Source organism: Diorhabda carinulata, chromosome X (assembly GCF_026250575.1).
Source record: "Diorhabda carinulata isolate Delta chromosome X, icDioCari1.1, whole genome shotgun sequence".
Taxonomy (NCBI): Eukaryota; Metazoa; Arthropoda; class Insecta; order Coleoptera; family Chrysomelidae; genus Diorhabda; species Diorhabda carinulata.
In genome coordinates, this window is record NC_079472.1 from 23,887,605 (window position 1) to 23,911,887 (window position 24,283).

At 31.7% G+C, this 24,283-nt stretch overlaps 1 protein-coding gene across 8 annotated transcripts in view; it reads right to left on the reverse strand.

Annotated features, from left to right (window-relative positions):
• The window catches only part of LOC130901729 (RNA-binding protein Musashi homolog Rbp6), a 1,060,444-nt gene that overhangs the window by 226,896 nt on the left and 809,265 nt on the right, over nt 1-24,283 (reverse strand). For all 8 annotated transcript variants that reach the window (XM_057813296.1, XM_057813291.1, XM_057813297.1 and 5 more), the window contains one exon: nt 13,576-13,624. In XM_057813296.1, coding sequence (XP_057669279.1) covers nt 13,576-13,624 — 49 coding nt within the window. The remainder of the gene's footprint in view (nt 1-13,575; nt 13,625-24,283) is intronic.

Here is a 24,283-nt window from a genome sequence, read left to right on the forward strand (position 1 = left end):
TTCTGTCTGACCCTCTGGAACCCATTCAATCATCCCGATACCGTTAATGTCTAAAAAAACGATAAACATTGCCTTGAATTTTGATACACTCTCTCAGCCCTCACTAAAGCGTTTACACCACTCAAAAACACGCGCATGAGATAAAGAAGTGTCCCCATAGGTCTCTTGTAACAATTTATAGTATTCAGTATGAGTTTTTTTCAATATAACGAGAAACTTGAGATTCGTTCGTTTCAAACCGCTACTACATAAATATTATAATAGTGACTAAAACATGTTTTGGAACGTGTATAGACAAGATATCTACGCACTACTGGTTTTCACCTCACCCGTCTAGTGTGCTTCCTAGGCGTGCAGTCTCGTTATTCAATATCCAGACCTCGTAGTTGCCACACAGTGCGCAAGATTATTATGTAAACTGAGCCTAATCCTTTCGATACTTTGTACTGGTAAAGCTAGAGGATACCGCCTCTAAGCTGATTAGTGCATAATATTAATAATAAATATAATAATACACTACTATTTCCAAAATTTAAATTGGAAATATAGAAATACTTTTAGATTTTCTTTATCGTATTGTCTCAAAAGTAGATTTCTTTTTTGAAGATAATCATCCAGTACCACATCAGAGAGATATGTTGATTTTCAGTAAACTTTTGATGTCTTAATCACAAATTCTAAAAATGACAAGAATGAAATCTAAAATAGCTTGCGATCAGTTACCTATTCTCCAAAATTACTGGAGGATAATTCAGTATCAGATAAAAGACAACATCATATTTTAACTAAAAGTCAAAACGTCAAATTTTTATCTGTTTTTAAAAAATCTTGAAAGAAACTAATTTTGAATCAGAAGAGACCTAAAATCAAGAATTTTTTGAAGAATGAACATATCTAAATTTATTTTCGTGTGTTGAATACAACAGCTTTACAACAGTTTCAACTTTTAGGAGAGAAATATACATAAAAAAAAATAAAAAATAAATCAAAACCACTATAGACCATACATCAGTTAAATGGATTGAAGTACTTTTTACATGATTAAAATATCCATTGATGATTCTATACCATTGAAATTGTACTGATTTTCATTTATTTTCACTAATACATACTCTGAGGCACCACTACTCGTTAATTAGTTTATAAACTGAATATAGTTAATAAATTTGAGTTCACTTTTGCGTTTAAAAAAAATCCAGGATGTTTTCAATGTTGTTCACTAGACCCTTAATCTAAATTTATTGCCTCCCCGAGAATATTTGAATTGACATCCAAACTAACAGTATTTTTGACATTTCGAGATCAAAAAGCTCCATCGTATAATATTATTTTCTATCGTGAAATATTTTTTTCCGTAGTTAAATGAAAATTGATTAAATTCAATGGTAAAAAAGGTAGCTCAGTAAAATTGAGAGGGTCGAATGTAGAAGGGTCAAAAAAGTATGTATTTGTCCAAAACATAATCATTTTGACGTGGAAATTATACTAATTATTTTAATTAGTTATTGTGGTTTAAGTGAGCTTTTTATCAAAATAAATTAGCAGAAACAAAAAATACATATTTCTAAAGTTAGTGTTTCAAGTATGAAATAATTGTATTATGAAATAAACCGCATTGTAGAAATGGAAAACGCAATACAGGCATTACATTACACCTATCAACAACCGGCCTAATTGAGTGACTAAATGTTTTGGTTTGTCCAGCCTTCCAAGTTGTCCGTTATTGATATATACGGGAATTCCCGTAGTGTAGCTTTTCGATCGTAACATGGGTACGAAAACCATAATGTAGCGGCAGATGCTGTATTGTTCGGTTTCCCGAAATTAAACTTTAACGTGATATGCGATATAGCAACAGAATAGTAGAATGAACTGTGGAATCTTGACGAAGGTATTCCAAGACGAGCTCAACCACAACTAGACTTTTAAATTGAATTGGAAATATCCAACGTGTCCAGCTAAATTTCTTGATTAATGTTAACAATTGGGATATGAGTATATATCACAATTAGAAGCTAATGACATAGAAGATGATCATTGGAATGGACATTTTATCATAAATAGGTTCTTTTTTTTTCTGATGAAATTATTCGATTTTATTATCTTGGAAAGTAATCCAACCTTGATGATTTATTTTCACTATATCTTCTTTCAAATATGTCCATCCACCGACCTGTTTGAGATAATTTACAACCGGTATCATAATACATTTAAATTTAAAGTTTCCTTCAAATAAGTTGCGTGTTTCATAATTGACATTTAGCCAAAAAGTTCTTTTGATTTGAACTTTGAGGTAAAGTCAGAAATATTTCAGTTTAGCACATAAAAGTCTCCTTTAGATACAAACTTCAAATGCAAACATAGGCAATGTTTCAACTCTAAACTGACCCAGGCGCTTTTTTGATAAAAACTAGATTTTTTATACAAAAAATATATTGACATGGAAAAAACTATTTGGATGAATATAACTACTTTGATATTTTCGAACGATTTCGATACGGAACGTTATGCATTAAACGTATAAAATGTATCAGCGGATGAGATGACAGCGGATATCGCAATTGGAGATACCTTATAACAAAATTAGAAAATGTGAAGACCAACCCTAAAAATTCATACAATAAAGCAACTATAAGAACAAGAAACAAATCCACAACACTGAATAACTCCACCAACGGGCAAGCCAAAATAAATAATAGCAACAAAATAACACTCACTTCTACGTTTCATCTTGTTTCTTTTTCCATCAACACATTTTGGAAAAGGACAGAATATTACTCCTTTTAACATCTTGAAAGAGCCTTTAATTGAGAGACTGTTCCAAATCTCTAGTTAAAGTATCAGTCAAGGTGGGATTATGAAACCAGCCGTTAGAAAGTAATAAAACCTTAAACTTATCCCTCTTTCCATTTAACAGTAAGGCTACCGCGTACAATAAACATTTCAGTTCCCTGCTTGGTTTTTTGGTATACCTTCTTTTCCTCAGTTAACAACTTTTTATCTGCTGATTTAACTAACATACCTTCTGTTTACACTGTTCTGTTCAATAAATTTTCACACTCACACTTCTTTTGAGATATAAAATTGGAATTCATATGAATCTTGTCTATGTAACATGTTTATAATTTTCATTAAATCATCCTACACCATCTCAAATCTTTACATTTGAAAAAGAGTTGTGAATCTTGTTATCTAATGTAATGTTTTTCTTATTTATACGATTTCTATTCATGGGATGATTTAATAAACACTATCTCTTACGTTCTTAATTAATATACACACTCTTCACTTCACTAACTGATAATAATTCACTTATCACTATCACTTCACTAACTTAAATGATTTATTTAAATTCTCCGAGTACTTTGCTAATTCGTTCTATTCACTACGAATATTTATTATAATCAGCAATCCGAATCTCACAATATATCCAATCCAATCTAATTGAACCGGCTATTGACAGTGTCGCCATCTATAAAAAATTGGTGAACTCATAATTTCTCTTCAAAACATTAATCCATCACCCAGAAACCTTCGTGGGCCCATACACGACAACTTTGCTAAATATCATTGCATGATCAAATGTAAGATTACGATTTCATAAAGGACATACAGACTTACTGACTTTCTTCTACTTTTTCTGTCCAATCTTATGAAAATTGAATTTTTGAAGGTTAATAATTCTTGAATATTTCTATGGTTGTTTGTACATTGATTATATATGTGATCGTGATATTTTAATTTTGTAGAACGTAGGTGTAAATGTCGATGGTTATGAAGCTCTATGTAAAGAAATGGATACGTTGGGAAAGCAGTTCATGGATACTGGAAATCTTACATTTCGAAATAAAAGTGCAGAAAAGGAGAACGATTATTTGAAACACAAATTGTTTGTATTGGAACGAGTTCAGGCAATAGTCAATAAGAAATTACGGGTAATTGCCGAAATCATTTGAGAATAATTCAGTTGAATTGAAAATAACTGGAATTAGTTTAAAAATGAGGGAAATTTATTATAACATGACGCCACTGTCATTCAAATGAATTTCATATATTGCCGTGACAGTTCACCTTTGAATTTTCCAGTAGAAATTCTTACCTTGATAACATTGTTAATCATATTCTTGACTGAGAGTCTGGTTCCGTTGCAAAGTCGTAGTGAATTTATGTTTCGAAGAAGTGACAGTTAATGCTGATTTGAATTGGAACGAAAACAGCGAACAAATTTACATTGAAAATCTACGTAACCAACATTTTTCTTTGAAACATAAATGCACCCCGAGAAATCTTCGTTGGCTTAACGCACAACTTTGCTAAATATCATCAGGTGATCAAATGCTATAAACGATATAAAGACAAATATTTTTTTATATACATTTATAGATTTGAAGATTCTGTTATATAGTACTTTATATAAAACTTATATTTTCTTTGTTTTCACAGAAATAATTGATGTCTTCCATTTTTTTTTTTGAAAATAACTAGAAAACTCATGACAGGGGTGCCGCTTTTTATCCAAAACAACCTATTTTTTCGATCTCTTGTTGGTTCTTCCTAGTTTTTCAATTAATGTCGATCCTAACATTCTCTACGCTTCCCCATTGGGGCGGTACATTCTCCGACAATATTTCATCCCTTTCAAGAAATAAAATGTCTGGAGATTTACGTTCATTTTTTTCTGTCAACACTACCATCCGCACTCCTGATACCATCAACGCATTGCTTAAATGTGTTTACACAATAGAGAACATTTTGTCTCGTATAATATTGGCTATTTGGAAAGTTCGGCGTCAGAAATCATCATATCACAAAGAAAATCCGAGCGCTGTAATAGGAGTTGTACTTTTTCTATAGAAAATGAAAAATGAAATATGATTTAGAGCTACTCCTTGTAACAAAAACAATATTGGAACATACTACAATGGGAATAAGATACAGGAAAGTTTCGAAATAATATGATTTAGGAATTCACAAGAAACCTCTAATTTTATTGCTGTTGTACATCTTCCAAATAAAATGAAACGACAAAATTGATATTTTATCGCATACAACGATAAAGAAAAACGTAAAAATGATAAAGCCATTGCAATCAGTTATGGAACAAATGATCCAAAACAGTATGTTGTGGATTATTATTATTGTTAACATTCACCTACAAGTATTTTTTAAAAATTTATTCTATTTTCATTATATACTTCCATAATTGATTATAAAATTTGAAAGCCGATAATATATGGAATTCTCTTAAAATAGTAAACTTAGATTTTGTTATAGTGTTTTCAAATTATTATTAGTATTAAAAAATAGGAGATTCATTTATTGTGAAGTAATATTCTAAAAATTTAACAACAAAATATCAAATGGTGAAACCTTGTTAAACTGGAACAAACTTTTTGCTTATGAGAAGTTTTGGAATCAGTTCGTTGTAATTCCATTAGCATTCGAAATATTTCATATGATTTTGTCTATGAATCACTTGAGAAAAATATTTATCAATCAATCAAAGTTTTTGAAACAGCTGAATAACAATTCCGCTATGCAAACTATTTTCTCTACAATACAAATTTTCTCTATAATACAAAAGAGGATTCTACCCTACAGATTAGATCTTGCACGGGTTCAACCTATACAAAAAAAGACAACTAGAGTCCAATTGCTTTAGTCCCAACTATCGCCAAGGTTATGTAGAAAGTCATTAACCAACAAATCTTGGGATATATTGAGTCAGCTAATATCATCAGCGACCATCAATACGGTTTTTATAAACAAAGATCCAGTAGAGATCTCCTGGCCTATATCACCAACGAATGGACTGAAGCTATAGAGAAATATGGAGAAACATATCAAAGGCTTTCGATAAGGAAGGTTTTGCGTGCAAACCTACTGATTAATTTAAGATCGAACGGTTTGTAGTCTTCACTAAACAACTGGTTCAGCAGCTTTCTCAAAGACCGATCCATCCAGGTCGCTATCGATGGACACATCTTAGAAATGTTTGAGGTCAACGCTGGGGTTTCCCGGAGATGCATCGTCTTACCCATTCTCTTTCTACTTTACATCAACGATCTACTCGGCAAAACTGCAAACCCGATCTATAAATTCGTCAACGATAGCACACTGGTATCGTCGTTCAAATCAACCACCCCAATAAAAACTCGACAAACACCCAAATCTTTTTGCAACAACAGATGTCCACCTTCAATAACGTTCTTGAAAACATTCGGGAGTGGACGCAATCTGCTTGAGTTTAATGCAGTAAAGACCCAGGTTACTGTTTTTACTAAGAACGCTGACACGCCCAGAACGTCAATTAATCCGGAATGTGAAAAGATCTACCAAGGCACGTTTTCCCAAGCATTACAACCTATAGAAGTTTAAGATCAATATTCACAGGCATCTCCACCCGGCAGGCATTATTCAAACTACTCGAGTCTTGTTCTCGTTTTTTTAAAAAAAAAATTCGCTTACTTTCCCCCGCATCTGAGAACAAGAGTTTTGCTAATTTGAGTGTGTTCCAATTTGATGACTTCATTAATGATTAGAGTCGTCTTTTTTGTCCACAGAATTGAAATATGCTTAAATAAAATTATGCCTTTAATTTTATATCTATCATCGCAAATGAATATATATTTGTCTCTCTAGGCTTCACTAGTTTTAAATTTTTTGCAAGAAATCAAAATTTAGATGTAAGAAAACGAAAAAACTGCAATGGAAACTGTAGCTCAAGAGACTTCACTAACCATACTCGTAAGTTACTAAAATATGGAAACTGCAGAGGCAACTGCAACAGTGAATATTGGACAACTATTCGTGTAGAAGAAGAAACGAGCTGAAAAAAATATATTACGAGTCAAGTCGTTAGTGCTTATGTGCAGAATGGATGGAAACAGAATTGGCAATAGACTCAAATATAGATAAAATGAATCTGACAAAAAGCCCAAAACAGAAATAAATAGAAGAGGTAATAACAGATTTGAGAAGATTGGGCATAACTGAGTAGAGAGTAAGAATAGAGGACAGAAACGGTTAGATAGATATTACGAAGAATAAAAGCCATCGTCCTCGGAGGACTGAAGTGTTGTGATATATATAAACTATTTGAAAATATGGAGATCAATCTTCAAACCTGGTTAATTGAGTAAAAATCTCAAGTATTCACAAGGTGTTTTCTATTGTGATTCATTTTATTTTCCGAGTAATCAGTTTAGCCACACTGCTCTGCCACTGCATTTTTCCATCTGTATTTCGCTCCTTATACATCCGCGAAAAAGAGAAATATAAAATATGTAAAGAGCAATTCTGTATAGAACTTCATTAGGTGTGTGTATTTATCGAATAAATTATGAGGAACTCTATAGAATATGGCAACCTTAAGTTACAATTTCTTCCTACATACGGTTGCAAATTTAAGCGACGCCGAATGCATTTGCCAATAAAGTAGGCAGTGTTGTTTGAAAAGTGCCTCCAGCGTATTCATTTGCATCTTTTAGTTCCGAGAAAGCAATTTCTCTTAAACTTCCGGTTTTCACGAAGCTCTCAGATTTTCATTGGAAGTATTTATTTAGCAATTGAAGCATAGACTCACAATCAAATATTGACCATGTGGAGGATAAAGATTATCAACAAATTTGAATCCTATTTGAATTATTTATCTTTGTTATGCAGTTTGCTTAATATTGAACTGTTTATTTTTTCGTCATTATACTGTCTTTCATAATATAATAATTATCATTCTTATTGAACAGACTTCACTTCACTCATAATAATATACAATGATTAACTTAATTTGAAAAATTCAGAATTATTCAATAATATCCCTCCTCTCAATAAAAATAATGTGTTTTCCTTTCGGCTTGTATAGAAATACAAAACTTGTTATTCGAAAAGCTGTTTTTGAGATAAATTGGGGCAGAATCTGATTGGAAACATGCTTTTTAAAATTGGTTGGGGTTTTCCAAATATTCAATAAATTTCTTATACAACTATTTCTAAGCATTAAGTAAATCGTTTCTATTGCTCACCATTGATGAGGGTAAAATACCAAGGGCATTCTTTGTATCGCTTTAAACTGGATTCGATACTGTTAATACTTGAAGATATTCCTACTTTGTGAGTATTTTTGGATTTATACCGACGACATTAATCGAATTTTATTTTTCAATGCCGGAAAACTGTTTTCCAAAAACTTTTGTTTATCACATTTTAAGTTATATGAACAACTGAACAATCTAAACGAAAATGAATTTTTTTAATCGATTTTTTAACGAAAAGGTACTCTTTGTTTAACTCGATAAAGTTTATGGTTTAGGAGCTATGTAGATTTTTAGATCGTTGTAGGTGCCAAGGAAACTGTTCGCCATAAGAGACATTCTGAAGAAAATTATCATAAATTGTAATTATTTATACCTCCTAGTATTAGAACACAACCATACTGTCGAAAATCATTACACTTACATAAAGAATAACAATAAAATGTAGAATGTAGTTGGTTAGCCTACAATTTATCAAATAAAAATAAATAAAAAAATATAATAAATGTTCGAGGTGGGAACCTTGCACATCTACACACTTCCGGAGTTTACGGAAGATATTTCTATGAACTTGGAAGAACATTACAAGATTCTGTCTTAAAGCATCACAATGGAAATTTATTGACAAACAATATTGACAAAAAGGATTGGAAATCTAAATACAAATACACAAACGGTGAGAATCGAGCCCTAATGATGGATAAATTGATTGAATAGTGATACAAATATAAATTGTATAACATTTCTTCGTTTACAGCATTGAATATTTCATCCAAACAAGCAGATAATTAATATTTACTTGCTTATGATTTAAATGGAGGAATCATGAACAAACTATCTAGTATTATCATTGAGCTCTATTGTCGCTAACACAAAGTTATTTGCTCCTAATGTTATTGAGTCAAATACACTTAGAAACGCGGAGAACGACCTTTACCTATTTACTTCACGAACAGAATTAGTTAAGGGCTCAATATTTTACAATGCTAAAAATGCACAATCACTTGCCAATACTGGAAAGTGCCTTTTACTCTGTAAACGACTGTAAACTATTCTAATAATAATATTCAATTCGGGACATACTAATTATTACCTATTAGTATTATCTATAATTTAGTTACTCATTGTGGTTTTATTATGTATATTGAAATTCTATTTCATTTGTTTTTTTCTATTCAGTTATTTTTATGTTCGTTTTTTAGTTTTTACAAGCTTTTGTCTATAAATTCGAACAATTTTTTGACAGAAAAGCATTTCTCCCTCTCTCTCTCCCCTCATAAGACGGAAGTTATATGAATCTGTATTTGGAGGAAGTGGAGTAATGGAGTGAGTTGTTTGATATTTATCTATAGCACAGCCCGCTGGCTATATTTAAAAAAGAGATTGCAGCTATAGTCTTGTTTGTAGGTTTTTCCTTAAATGTGGTTAAATTTACCAACTAAAAATCAAGTTCAATACATGATTGTTGCTACGGATGAAGTGCAGTTAGCTTGGAAATGTAGGTGATGTTATGAAATCTGAATAGAGAGGTAAATCCGGATGAAATCAAACAAAACATTTCTATTTCAGGTCGATGAACTAACTGTATGCACCGTATTTTTCTCTGTGACCCACTTCAATGAATGCATTCCAATAATTGAAACGACAAAACTGCGTTTTCAGATCTCAAACTTCAAAATGGATTTTATCAATAAAATTGTCGAATTTTCAGTATAGGAATTTATACTGGTAATGAATTTAGATAGAAATATAGTTTGTTTTGAAAATTATAATTTAGTGCAGTGGAAATTTAGAATTAAATGAAATCAATTTCACTTTATACTCGATAGGATTGAAATATATAATTAAATATAAATTTCTTCAGCTTATTTCTCCTTAGACCTTTCTTATAAGTTTTTGTTATTAAGATTTCTTCAAATTAGAAAATTGAATAAAAATTTCGACATTTTAATCATCATCGAAATATGATTTGGTATATACAACTTTCATAATTATATCAAACACTATATCAACGTTTTCTAAACTTCAGATGTCATATTAAAAAGGACAAGTGGACAATTTAAATTATGTACATTGTAATTTATATATCACTCAAATTGTTTAGGTCTTATCCATCCATTTGAAAAAATTTTTTCAAATTCTACAATTGAATGTATGCTTTTAATTGATACTTCATCATTTGTATATGCAGGTTTTTTTGATGATGACAATTTAATCCATTTTCAAATATTTAGATGCCTGTCCTATGTACAAAGAGTCACAATTATTTTAATACATATACAATATTACTTCTTTTATTTTTAGTTGTTTCAGATTTTAGTTTAAAGAAATATTTTGATGATGTATTGTGCCTTTTCCCACTTATTCTATTTATATTTATAAAAATAGTGTGATAGTTGTTCTATGAAAATCCTATTTCGTATGATAAGGAAAGGTGTTCAACATTTTGATATTTAGGATAAGAATATATTCATTCCACACTTTCCTATTGTCTATTTCAATGTACCAATTCTGTTATAATGAACTCAACTAACCCAAAATCGTTTTTTGTGTGATATTATTATGATTTCCCACATCTGCCGCAGAAGAACAGAATTAATAATTTTCTAGACCAAAACTATACAAACTCTTCAAGTTTTCAGCAAAACTAATTTTGAAATACTGAAAAAATACCCTACATTTTGATACAATAGATATAAATGAAAAATTAACGCCGTTAATCAGAATATTGGCGATTGCTTTTGAAAAGGAAACTTTTTTCTTGACTAATTTTATGAACCGAAACGAAATTGATGCGAAAAAAGAAACCAGAAATCAAGAAGTTATGAAAATGTTTAGATAAATCAATTAAATAAAAAAAAAAAGCTTTTTAGAATAAATACAAGTTAGTACAATCAACGGCGAGTAATTGATTCAAGAGCACCATCTAACTATTGATGAACGAAACTTGAGTCTAATATTACATCACAGAGCCGAATCTAGTGTCAGCTGAATCTATAGTAGTCGGTGAATATGATAGCTAAAAGCAAAGCTAATGAGATGACCATGTTATTAGATCTACGATATTTCGATGTAAAACAAATAATTGAATGAAGATAATTTTACTGTGAGAGTACAAAGAAACATGAGATTGAAATGAGCTGCTTCCAAAAACTATCTTGAATACTCAGACGTTCCCGTTGTTGTAAAGTGGATAAGCTAGAGAGAATAGTGAGCCACCAAAGGCCAATGTTCTCCGAAAAACCGATCAGGTGCTTTGGATTGAGCTCTTTAAACAAACTGTGAGGCTTATCCACGTATTTGAACCGCACCTATAAGTGTTGGGTACTCTTAGATGACGTGGATTGCAGTATCCTACTGTCCACTCGTCAGTTAAAGACTTTCTATACACTCCAGAGTTCGTAGAAACATGTATCAACAGAACTACTGTTCAGTTTTGTGCAGATTCCAAACTATAACTTCAACTTGCAAATAGTCTCTTCGTTCAAGTTGTTTTTTACAATCAAGATAGCATAAATCTGTAATTATTATAGTGATTCACAAACCAACCATTTTGAATTAGACGAAAATATTGGGTTTATAGATGCGAACAACCAAAACTTTAAACTTAGTTTATTCCCAGTTTCAGATTAATGTTATAGTTTTGGTAAGCTTTACAGACAGTTTTCAATTACATCCGACGTTGTATTAGTATAGAGGTGCCATTATTAGTTCCTAACTTTGAAGTATTTCCGATTACATAGTGGAAAGTTACTAGTTTATGTTAGAAATTAGTATAAGTTGATACTATTAACTATAAATGTGATAGAAAAAAAATTGAGAAACGGAATTAGAATAGAAGACTAATTTAACCAAAAAAGAATCATTTGAATTGACGTGTTTTATATGAAATACTTGAAAATATATCATCATATCGTGTTTGAACATGACATAACGACTATATGCAACAAGAACTTAGTGATTAAAGAAAGAGAAAGCTCTCCAAGTAGGAAGGGAATTTATATTAATTCATTCAGAATAAAGGATAGGGAAGAAATTTAGTAAGTTCAAATGATAGGTTATCTTAAATATATTCACTGATTTTTACATAGATTCCCAACGATATTTCGAGAAACACTAGAAGTTATACTATCTATTAAGAAATAAGTTATAAGTCTGAAGGAAGATACTTTGTGATGACTTTTCACTACAGAAAAGATCATAACGTATATGAAGGCAAATATGTACTGATTACGTTGAGGATCCGTAATTGATTTGAGCGTTTCCACAATGAAAATTTAGTTGAAAAAGATTTGTCTCTCTATAGCTGGTTTCACACATAGAAAAATGAAGAACTTATGCAATTAGATGGAAACGTATCAAAAGACAGATTAAGTATTGAACATCATATAGTTTGGAATCATTTCACATGTGTCACATGTTGGGTGTTGCCTACGAAAAATTTCTTGGAAATATGGAAAACTTTGTTGAATAGATTAATTTCTTACGATATTACCAACGAACAGTGATAGATTGATTGGTTATAAGAACGTTAACCGCATACTATCATAGTCAAAGTGTGGTAGCACAAAGGACTGCAAAATGCTGACTTACAGGTGAAACTTACAAGTGAAATTATGCTGTGGATATTGTGGAACTGCAAGATAATAACATAGAGCTCAAAAGAAGCGTTCGGAGTTCGATAAAGCCAGAACATTAACTGAGCTTGATTGGAAGCTTTTAACACCATCTGACTAGAATTTGTTTTGGTCTTTGCAAAACATTTTCGGTGGAAAGAAATTGGATAATAAAGGATATGTCGAAAATAATATATTTAAAATGAATAAAAACCCAAATTTATTGTTTGAAATATAAGATTAGCGCAAGATTTTATATTTTTGGTTACCAATAATCCAAAATAATGTCATAATGTCGAAACTTATTGCTAACGGGAAAGGATAAAATTAGGTCATATTTTTGTCAGGCCATTATAACCATTAATGAATAGGAACATACCTTAATAAAGATTTTGAATCAACAAAATTCATTTAATTATATGTAAAGGAAAAGTATCAGAGAAACGAGGCGAAAACAATAGAATGAGCCATAAGTCGGCTACAATAGAGGCCCAGTACAAAGATGTATTCACTTCTAATCTTTTGATATTCAAAATAGAGAATAATCTAATAATATTACATATAAACTACAAAGGAAACTTCAAAGAAACTATCAAAAAGGAATGAGGGTAATCCAGCATTTACGAGTATTGTTAATTAGATAATTTTCATGTAATGGACTTCAATAAGCATTCAAGAAATGACAACAATAGAGTTTCTAATGAAAATTGGAATATAAATACTAATGTGGAGAGGTACATATTGGTTTAACAATTTCCGATAAATGGTCCATTTTATAGCAATTATTCGGAATCACTCTGTTTTATGGACAAATCAAGTTAAGAATTTCTTATACCACATGGCCAATATTTAATGTTGAATTGATAATTGAATGTATAAAACTATATCTCTAAAACATCAGCTCTTCAATATTACAAGAAAGGACTTACCTCTATGCCTATTTGTTTGTTTGTCAAACATAAGCATTGCATCTTCAATCTGAAACAAAAAACATTATAAATACCATCGATCTTATATTAATTGATCAATAATAAAAGCCAAGTTTTGCAAGTGTCATTTTTCAACTGTTCATTGTTAATTTTTGTGTATAGCATCTCAGATTTTTCTTGGAGATAAGTTACAACTAGCAATTTCCATTTTTAACATTATATATATTAAAATCGTAAGTTAGAAGATCCATTCAATAGTTTTCTAACTGATACCTACGATTTTGATTATTCATTACATGGTTCACATACAATAATGACTTAGTGCTTGAAAAATGTCTCTAGTATAACTTTCCAGCATGAGTTCAGTAGAATAGCTTTGCTGAATGTAGCGAAAGTAGTCGATAATCGTCCTTGATATCGATCTTCCTCAATTTAGAAATTCTAGGTTTCTGGAGGGCGATAAGGTATTTAGGTTATACTAAAGTTGAAACTAAAAATAATAAAATTTGAAAGCATGGTTTCTCCTAATGCCACGTGATTATCTGCTTTATGATTTTAAAAAAATGTTACACTTTTAAAATAAAAACCAAGTGACGGATTTTCTTACTGTGCGGTGGTAGACAATATACATCTATGGAATTTGAAAATGCAGAGGAATAATAGTAGTTTCGTCTTCGTTTGTTACACAGTCAATAGATTTGAATGAAGTACCAACGATTTTATGTTGAATAATAAAGTTAAATTGATTCGAGTTTTTATTCCTAGCCGTCAAAATTACCAATTCGCATAATGATTAGTCATTCGAAAACACAAGTTATTTTAAACATTCGAGTAGAACAATCTGCTTGATTTGTTGACTAGAACAGCGCCATTAATTCATTACAGAAATCTTTGGCCGATGGGTGTCTCAACTTTCATGTTTGCTGACAGTTTCATCACATTGCACAACAAATTCGATAATTTGTGGCAAGTATTTATTATATTGGCAGCAGTATCTAGTATTTGAACCAATCTTTTAAGGTTCGATCAATCTCAATTTCTGCGTCATTACTCATTCATTCCCCAGGTAATGATTTTTGATGCCAATAAAATTTTTGCCGTTTTAGAGTGTTTCGCAATCGGTTGTTCAGTGTTTTGAAGGTTTAAAGATCGATCCACACATATCCGTGCCGTGGCGTGACGTATCATATCGCGAAAAAAATGGGCTGACGAAATTCTTAGTAAACTTAAGAGGGAAATACGGTGCGCGTTCAAACATGAACGGCAACGTAACAACTTGGGGAAAAGTGAATCGAGCAAACTCTCTTACACGGTACGGCACGGCACAGATTTGTGTGGATCGACCTTTATGGTAATTTTAACACCGAATGAGTCGTACGGTATAACGTAGCCGCTATTCCAGAAAAAGCAACGCAATTTCAGATCAATTCTGCACGCACGTGAAAATATTTGACAACCAATATATATGTAAAACCTTTCTCATTATTGGAATTATTTTTGATTTCTAGAATATAAGATACGCCAAAATGCGAATATTGTAGAAATATTTTGTAGATTCGAATCCTTTATTTAAATAAGTCCTAATTCGAAAGGAGAGTTTATCGTTTCGACGCGATGAACATTTAACGAGAGAAAGAAGTGCTTTATTGTCAAAATATTGTTACAATTTGTAGACAAAAGCTTGTAAAAACTAAAAATTATTGCCGAATGCGGGTAAAGATGATATCGATTTAATTTCAATTGGCAAGTAATTATGCATTTTTTGGATTGTTAAATATTGAGCTCCTAACTAATTCTGAACGTGGAGTAGGTAGGTAAAGGTCGTTCTTCGCGTACCTAAGTGAATAGCCGAGCAACTACCTTTCTGAAATTGGAGAAGCGTGCTTACGAATTAGGCATACGGATTCCAAGATGAATAAGGAAGGAAGAGTCAGAATTTTCAATCTACAGTGAGCCCTGTTGTTTAGTCTGAGTAAATATCTAACAACTCTCTTTTGTAGTTTGAAGATTCGCTCAAATTGAGTCGCACCTCACGTACCCCAGAAGGGAAGGGGATATCGGATATGTGATTCAATAAGGGCACAATAAACTGTTAAGTAGGTGGATAAATTCAGTTCTTTTAAGACTAATCTCAGCGCAAAAAAGAAAGAACTTACTTTTTGGTTAAGAAAGCAATATGTAACTCCTATTTTAAGAAATTGTTCACAACAAACCCTAGGAATTGAACGACGTCAATGGTGGTGTTATTTAATAACAAAGCAGCTATGTATTTTTATATGATGAAACTTCAGTTTTAGAAACGTTGAGACAAAGAAGATTAGAATCGCCTTCTTAAGGCAATTGGGAAAAGTGCCAATTTGAAATAAATCGTTATTTAAAGTGATAAGGTGATTTAATGTGCAATCGGGCAGATTCGAAAACATTTTTAATGCGAGTCCATCAGATCCAGATGAGTTTTTATTTTTGATGTTTAATATTAATTATATTGGGAAACTCTGCTAAAACAATGGGCATAAAGAAGAAACTGTGTCAGCTAGCATTAACATTAAGGAAGATATGAGAGCGGATCATGAGAAGAAGAATTTTTTAAATTTTTGGTTACATTCACAAAGTAATTATTAAGGTTATCAGATGAAGTAGAGATTATGCTCGATGAAGAAGCCTTATTTCTTCGAACATTCACAATGGACCGTTTGTCTTTAGAATTTAGAAACTTGACTAGAATTGTCTCCTATTATAATAAATATTTATTGTCTATATCTATAGATGAATTTATCTATTTCGCGTAATTTTTTAAGACATTATCCGAGAATTTCCTTAGATGAGATATAAAGATCGCATGTTGTTGGCAGATATACGTAAACTTTTAGTGGACCAGGGCTTATTTTGCTTATTTCGAATACGCTCAAAAGGAAAAAAATTGGATGCCAGACGAGTTAGTGTTTTTATGAATCTAGAAAATTAGAAGTCCACATCACCACAGAGCATATTCCAAACAGTTTGATAGTTAAGCAGCCCATGAACAGTCTAACTTTAAAAATTCCTTAAAAAGTGCTCCAGCAGTCATTTCAAGGAAAACATTAATTTTAAAAATGATGAGTCAAAGACTCTTTCTATGATAAATAGAAACAATGCATTGCATTAGAATATCTATTGGTATTTGGTTAGATGTTTCTATGTCATTCAGCTCAGTATAATAACTCCCAACATATCATTCATTTTTGTTCTTCAACAAAACAAAATGGTGGATATTTAAACATGTTGTGATAATATCATATATTGTTACTTTTGAATGTTAATTCTATAAATAAAACGTGGAATATTCGGTTTTAATAATTCTGTTCAATATTGTTATATATATGAGCTATTCAATTTGGTTGGTAGCTTGCTAATTTTTCTATTCGTGTTGAAATCTGTTTTTCAATAGACATACGTCCAAACTAGAATTGCGGAACAATGATTAATGAGAATGTTCTGATTTCTGGAAATGTATTTTACATATTATTAATTTGACACCTTGATAATGAATCAGTGTCAACTGTTCAACCACCATGGCATTTCATGTACATATGACATGTTAAAATTCACAATAGCACCCAAAATATTTTAATATATATCCTAATAGTGCACTATGACTGCCATTGTACCATGTAATTGATTTTTTTACTAAACGTTACGACTCCGACTAAAATTATCCACCTATGAAATTAGTGAACGTGGATTCGGCAAATAAATTGATATGCATATTATTTATGCATCGTCTATCCTGTTACAATATTGTTAATTATCAACAATAAAAAATATGAACGCGTTGGCGACGCGGTAATTTATTGGCTAAATTGCATAATTCGAATAAACTAAATCAGCAGAATCGATTGTTCCGTCTTTTTGCTCGCAACAACACTGGCTACAGTTGATTTGATAAATAATTTAATATTGAATTGTATAATCGGTTGTGGGAAAATTTGGAGCCGGATGTATTTGGATAAAAACATTATAACGGATTAACCCACATGGTTGAAATTGAGCGATTAGGAAAATCAGCTGATAATACTTATTAAAAAAAAATAATTGAAAAAGCACGAAAATATCCTTCACCCCACAGATTTGTTTTGTGATGGCTGAGTATGAAAATGAAGTTGGTAAGTCTATATTAACATCTCAAATGGATCGCAATTGCAAGGAGAGGTTTATAATCACTGATCAGTTTCGACGTTATTACGTCTCATCAGAGCGGTATAATAAACTCTCGTTATGGCTGGAGACCCGAACCGATAATACAACGCCAAAGGGGTGTTATTTGGTTCATGTAGTTGAATATTTTCCAACGAAAGCTATCTGGCGCCATCCTCACTTCCAACTGCGAAATACCGCCGATAATATCTTCTTCTTTTAATGCATATCCATTAATGGATGTTCGCGACCATATTTTTCTTGGCTTTTCTATCTCTAGCGGTATGGATCAATGTCTGAATATCTTGTATACCCGTCCACTGCCTCACGTTCCGCAACCATGACATCCTCTTCCGTCCCAATCCTCTCTTACCTTCGATCTTGCCCTCGACTATCAGCTGAAGGAATTGATATTTATGGCCTCGCATTATATGGCCAAGATATGCAATCTTTCGTTTCTTCACGATGTTAAAGAGTTCACGGTCTCTATTGGTACGCCTGAGAATATCCTCATTCCTCACTTTGGCAGTCCATGGTATCTTCAGGATTCTACGATATACCCACATTTTGAATGCCTCTAATTTGTTGATGTTTTTTACCTTAAGGGTCCATCCCGTAAAGAAGCACTGACCAAGTCTCAGTCTAAGATCAAGATCAAAGTCGGTACATGTAAATACATTTTTAAATTTTATGAATATACTTCAATTCGGCATTTTAATTCACCGTCCGACGACCATTATTCATGGAGCCATTTAAATTTTTCTACCCGTTCGATAATATGAGGTGTGTCAAATATATAATTAATGATTTCTACTATTCATCTCTGAAATAATTTCGAAATTATACTGTGCCGTTTTTTAAAGGAGGGAACTACTATTTTTCTGGCTAATTCCTTGATATTGAGTTACATCTCCTCTCAAGAACTTGATCTTAATCGAACTTTTAGTCGACATTTGCAAGGAGAGGTTTGTAATTGCTGTTTAGTTTCGACGTTATTACGTCTTATCAAAGCGGTATTACAAACTCTCGTTCGGGCTGGAAACCCAACTGTAGACAACGTCGAAGAGCGTCGATATTTGGTTCATGTAGCTAAACATACTCACTTCCAACTGCGAAACACCAACGATAATATAGATTTCGATGGTATATGAGGTGTGTCGAAAATTCACCTCACCTCATTTATTCGGAATTCAATATATTATTATCTAAAAAAAGATCAATTGTTATCACAATCTCCAAAGGAGATATAATTCAAAATTTGTCTAGGCATTAGCCAGAAATGTAGTCGAAATTACTTATCTTGATATATTTTACCATCGAAATCCACATTATCGGCGACTACGCTAGAATTCTACTTGACAAGTGGTTTCCAGCTGGAAGTGAGGATCGCGCCAGATAGCGTTCGATGGGGAATGTTTTACTACATGAACGAAATAGCGACGCTCTGTGACGTTGTCTCCAGCCCGAACGAGAGTTTGTTATACCACTCTGAAGAGACGTAATAACAGCGAAACTAGTCAGTGCTTATAAGCCTCTCGTTGCATTTGCGACCCATTGGGGACGTTAGTATCGACAAAAAGGTCGATTAACATCACGCTCTTCATAGGAGATGTAATTCAATATTCGTCGAGGCATTAGCCAGGAAAGTAGTTGTTTTCTTGAAATATTACAATCACAAACAGGTTTTATTATATTCGGAAATAACGATATAAAATTGATTTTGTATCAAAATCGCCATAAATGTCATTATAAAATCCAAATAAATCATATCCATTTCTTCAAATTTACGAGAGATCTTTAATATTCACATGCAATTGGCCGTATAAGCAAAAATTACAATACCATGCAAATTTTCTATTTAGTGCCCAATAAAAGTGCTTCTCGAATGTAAATGGCCAATTCAAATAGGATTGTCTACTTACGGTGGTTTATTACATTCACAAGGGCTTCCTTCTATAAAGTTGATTTACGAAATCGATTTTGTTGTGTATGATTCAGTTCTTTTTTATAGATTTACTTATATTCCTCCGAAAATAACTTCAAAATTCCAGTGGTGATTGGTTAATGCAGCTTGTAACTCATTATATTTTGAAATCAACACTTTCTCACATGTCTATTAAAAGTCGCTCTCTTAAATGAAGTTTCTATAGTTCATTCATCAGAGTTAGTAATAAATTCAACTATAAAAAAATGTCGCATTAAAATATACGTTGACTCCTTCTTTATTGCGATACATTCTAATTTCTATTTGTATACCGTCCCTAAATCAAGTCTTCTTTTTCTTCTTTATAAAATGTTCTTTCCACTATCATTAAGTTATTTTAAAATGCTTGTAGCATTAAACTTGCTCTTCTAAAAAACTTTAACACAGTAATTTTTCTATCTTTGTTCCGCTCCTGTTTTATTTTATATTCTTCCTTGTTCTTCTACTTTCAGGATTCTGTGAATACTCTCCAATGAATCGTTATTTTCTTTCCTATGTACCAAATTCTATATTCATATATAAGTTGTTAACAAAATTTCTTTTTCATCATTTTGTTTATGAAAAGTTATTTGTCTGTAGGCGTAAGTTATAACTAGTTAAATCTGGATTGATACTTAGTTTTAGTGCTGTAAATAATTGGTATCCGTTTCAATTTCGAATCATATATTGGTGACCTTCAATTTAGTACAGAAAATTAAGGAATAATAACATGTATTAACCAAGATTTGAAGTGGAATGGAAGAAAATGCTTTAAATTATGCTTAGTTGAACACTTCACAATCTCAATTGGAGAATGTCGACTGACATCAGTAAACGTCAATAAATATCGGTGAAAAGTCGAATATCTCCTTACATTCTTGTACATTCGGATCTTCACCGATGTATGCCAATAATCACAGATTTGTCTGGTTCACTGTTGTGAATCGTGATCTTTTTCCGGAAAAGTTAAATGCATTGATTGCGGGTAAACGAGAAGACAATTATTTTTCACAAGACAAATACTTTCCTGAGTTATTTTTGTTAAAACTAAGTGCAACAAACTTTGGACGATAAGAAGCTGATTGTACCATTAAAACCTCGGGGCGATCAAAATAGTTGTGTTGTCATCGTAGGAATAATAGTAACTTCTTCCACGCCATATTTTCAGGTTTTCAGAAATGAAGAATAGTTACTTGCGACTTAATCTGGAGATTTGGGAGAACGAGCGAGCAATTAGTGGAATAATTATCGAATAGACTTGGGTAATGGAATGTGTACATCGCTAGAGTATCTCACTTGTAATAATACCAACATAATTTCACAAACACATGAAACAAATTGTATAACATTACTTTGAACGAAAACAATTTTTCTTAAATTTTTTACTCAGTATAAAAGTTTTCTAATAATAGTTATTTCCTAGTCGATCGGATACAGTTACAGTTCGCCTGTACGCTTCAGTTTCTGACAAATTGCCTAAAACACCCTTTGTGGCAGGTAATTCGCGAATAAAACTCTGAAATTCTGACTTCTTAACACTTTTCCGGAGAGCACACCCCATCCTATCGTTCGACCGAGGAAGAACTTCGCCTTTCTTGCGTTAGTGTTTGCTCAACTCGAATCACATATACTTCTGCCACATAATGGCAGTAATCGAAAGAAAATTGCTTTGAACTTTCAGGTCACTCAATACAACTGCGATTTACTTTATGAAAGGTATTCTTTTCTGCTTTATTTTCTTCTCTCAAAGGAATATCGGGAACACATTTTTCAGAAGTTTTACTTCGATGGGACGCTATACGGATAATATCTTTGTAATTTGTTACAATGAAAGAAATACTTAAATATTCTATTTTGGTAGTTGAAGATATGTTTTCATTTCCTAATTGCATGAAGTTTTTAAAATTGCTTCACTGAATTTGAGAAACTAAGTTATCTGTTAATCTCTTTGTTTAAAAAAACTTGATAGAGAAAACGGAGTTTCTTAAAAAAATATCAAACATTCAATAATAAGTAACCGCTGACTTCACTTTATTTGTATTCATGTTATAGAACCATTCACAATAGAGTTAAATAATGAGAGTGGTACGTAAAGCTGAAATAACAAATCATAACTCGTGTTTACGCCAACTCATGTTTATGAGTTCAAGATTCGTGCATCTCTTTGTTTATGTTGAAACGATTACCTTGTGTATACTCCATGGAGGCCATATATCATTTTCTGCTCGGCTTCCACGTTTTGTACTTACTGTAATAGACATTCGCTATTTAATGATCCTGCCCACCATAAATAAATTTCGACTTCGGTTGACGACGATTTAGTTTTATAGAGTAATATAATTTGATTCCTCTATGTGATTTTTTGTATTTAAAATAACGACAGCCCGTCGAATATATAATTTTTTTTCTATTAAAAATATTATTGTGATTAAATATCACTCTGTTTTGATATTTTCATTAATCATGATCCAAAAGAAACAAATTAAATAATTCAAAGATCACATTCCTGAATTATGCAATGAACTTCGAGAACTTTTAAAGGGACTGAGTCTGATTTCAGATAAAGTCATATAACTATTTTTACCAAATTACAGATTTGTGAAGACCTCGAAGTCTAATAGTACCTGTTGATGTGGCTAGTTCATGGTTGCACTTTTATATTTTATAATAAAAAAGAGGACTGTAAACTTCTGACAACATACGTGATACAACATACAGACCTAATGGAATACTGACAACCGGAAAAACAAAACATCACTGTAGTCAGATACAAAATTTTAGTTCAAGCATTTATGACATTAACGGTACCTTTGGAATATCCAAATTTTGGAGAGCGCTCTAGTTCATTCATCGCCCACGGACAGTAACAATAAGGACCGTGATCGTAAAGTGTCATAAAAAGAAGAATCAAAAATCAAATTTTGAACCATTCAAACTCATTTGGAGCAGTGAACCAAAAAAAATTGGATGAATATTCTCAACTTATGCAAAATTTGCTTACGGAATTCAACAATCGTTTTGAATTTATGTAATTTATTTAAACTGTTTAAACGGTGCGGTTGATTCATACACATGCTTGTTACTTACTTACCTAATTTATTTATGAATTGATGTTTATCCTAAACTAGTCACTATTCACTAAGACTTAATACTACACACTTATCTAATATTTGACATATTAATTTATTAACAACCGATGTGTTCAGGATAACATTAGAACTGACATCTTAGCTTATAAACAAGCTGGTATTTATAACAAAAAATTTTTCTCGGATAATTCTAGAAAGTAAACAAATAAACAAATAAAAATTCTTTCCTAGAAATTGGTTCTAAAATACATTCGCCGCTGTATATATAGAAATAAATAGAAAAATATTAAACGGTTTTCGAGAACTGACACATTCGCCAACTTATCCGTCATAATCGAATTGGACCATCTTTACGATTCATCTGTTGGAATTCGTAAGAATACTAATGCTCAAAAAGCAGTCAATATAAGTATATAAAATATATAAGTATAAATTAGAAGAAAAATACTATAAAATGCTTCCTGGTCGAAAGTCTTTCATTCAAATTAGCAGAAATATTGTTATTCAAATTCGAAATATTCGTTTTTTCTGGATTAAAGCCGTTGCTTCCCAGAACAACATTGGGTCTTTCCACTAATTTATTCTTCATATCGGACTTTCCAACCGTCATTTTCAGGTCATCTAGTCATTTTTTTGTAACTGTTACGAGTTTTGAGTAACAAAACGGTGGGATGATAATTTATTCACTAGCACTCACTCTCTAAGCTATTCTCTAATAATTAGCAACTAATTTATTCGAACACACCGTTTAGTTTACTTCTCACTATCCCGATGTGTTCACTATGACATCCAATTGTTTATTAAATCCTACTAGAGCCTTATTTTATAAACATCATCACATTCTAGTCTATATTTAGGAGAAAGAAGAATTTTATTTAGGTATATAAATGATTTCTGTAAACGCGGTTAGTTAGTTTTAAATAAATAGTCGTAGCAAAAAGACGGAATTAGTAAAAGTAATCACAGAGAGTGTTTAAGTGATATTTATGAGTGTGAATAATTACGAAAACGTTACAGAATCATATTTAATTCTGGAAACCAGCTCAATAAATGGACATTGAGTGGTCAGTAACACAGAACTTCCTTTAGTAAGACGTGAAAAACTTTTAACAATATCAAAATTATTTCCACTGTTTTAATCAAGTTTTAGAGTTTCATTTGATAACCCACTCACGACCCAAGCGAATGATTACTGATTGCTTCGTATAAACAAAAAAAAATCAGTTCTACCTATAACCAGGAGAACTTCCCTTCTCATATAAATTAACAGTGCAACTGAAAAAAATTTGGAAATACTAAAAACTGATAAATAGAGAATATATTATGGAGAAAATAGTTTTCTAACAATTTTTTTTCATTTTGATATAAATAGATAATAACTTTGTCAACAATTAATGTATTGGGGTGATTACACATTTTTACCATAGTTCAACATAACCTTTTAGTTAGTTTGTTTGAATATAAGGTTTTCAAATTTTCACTT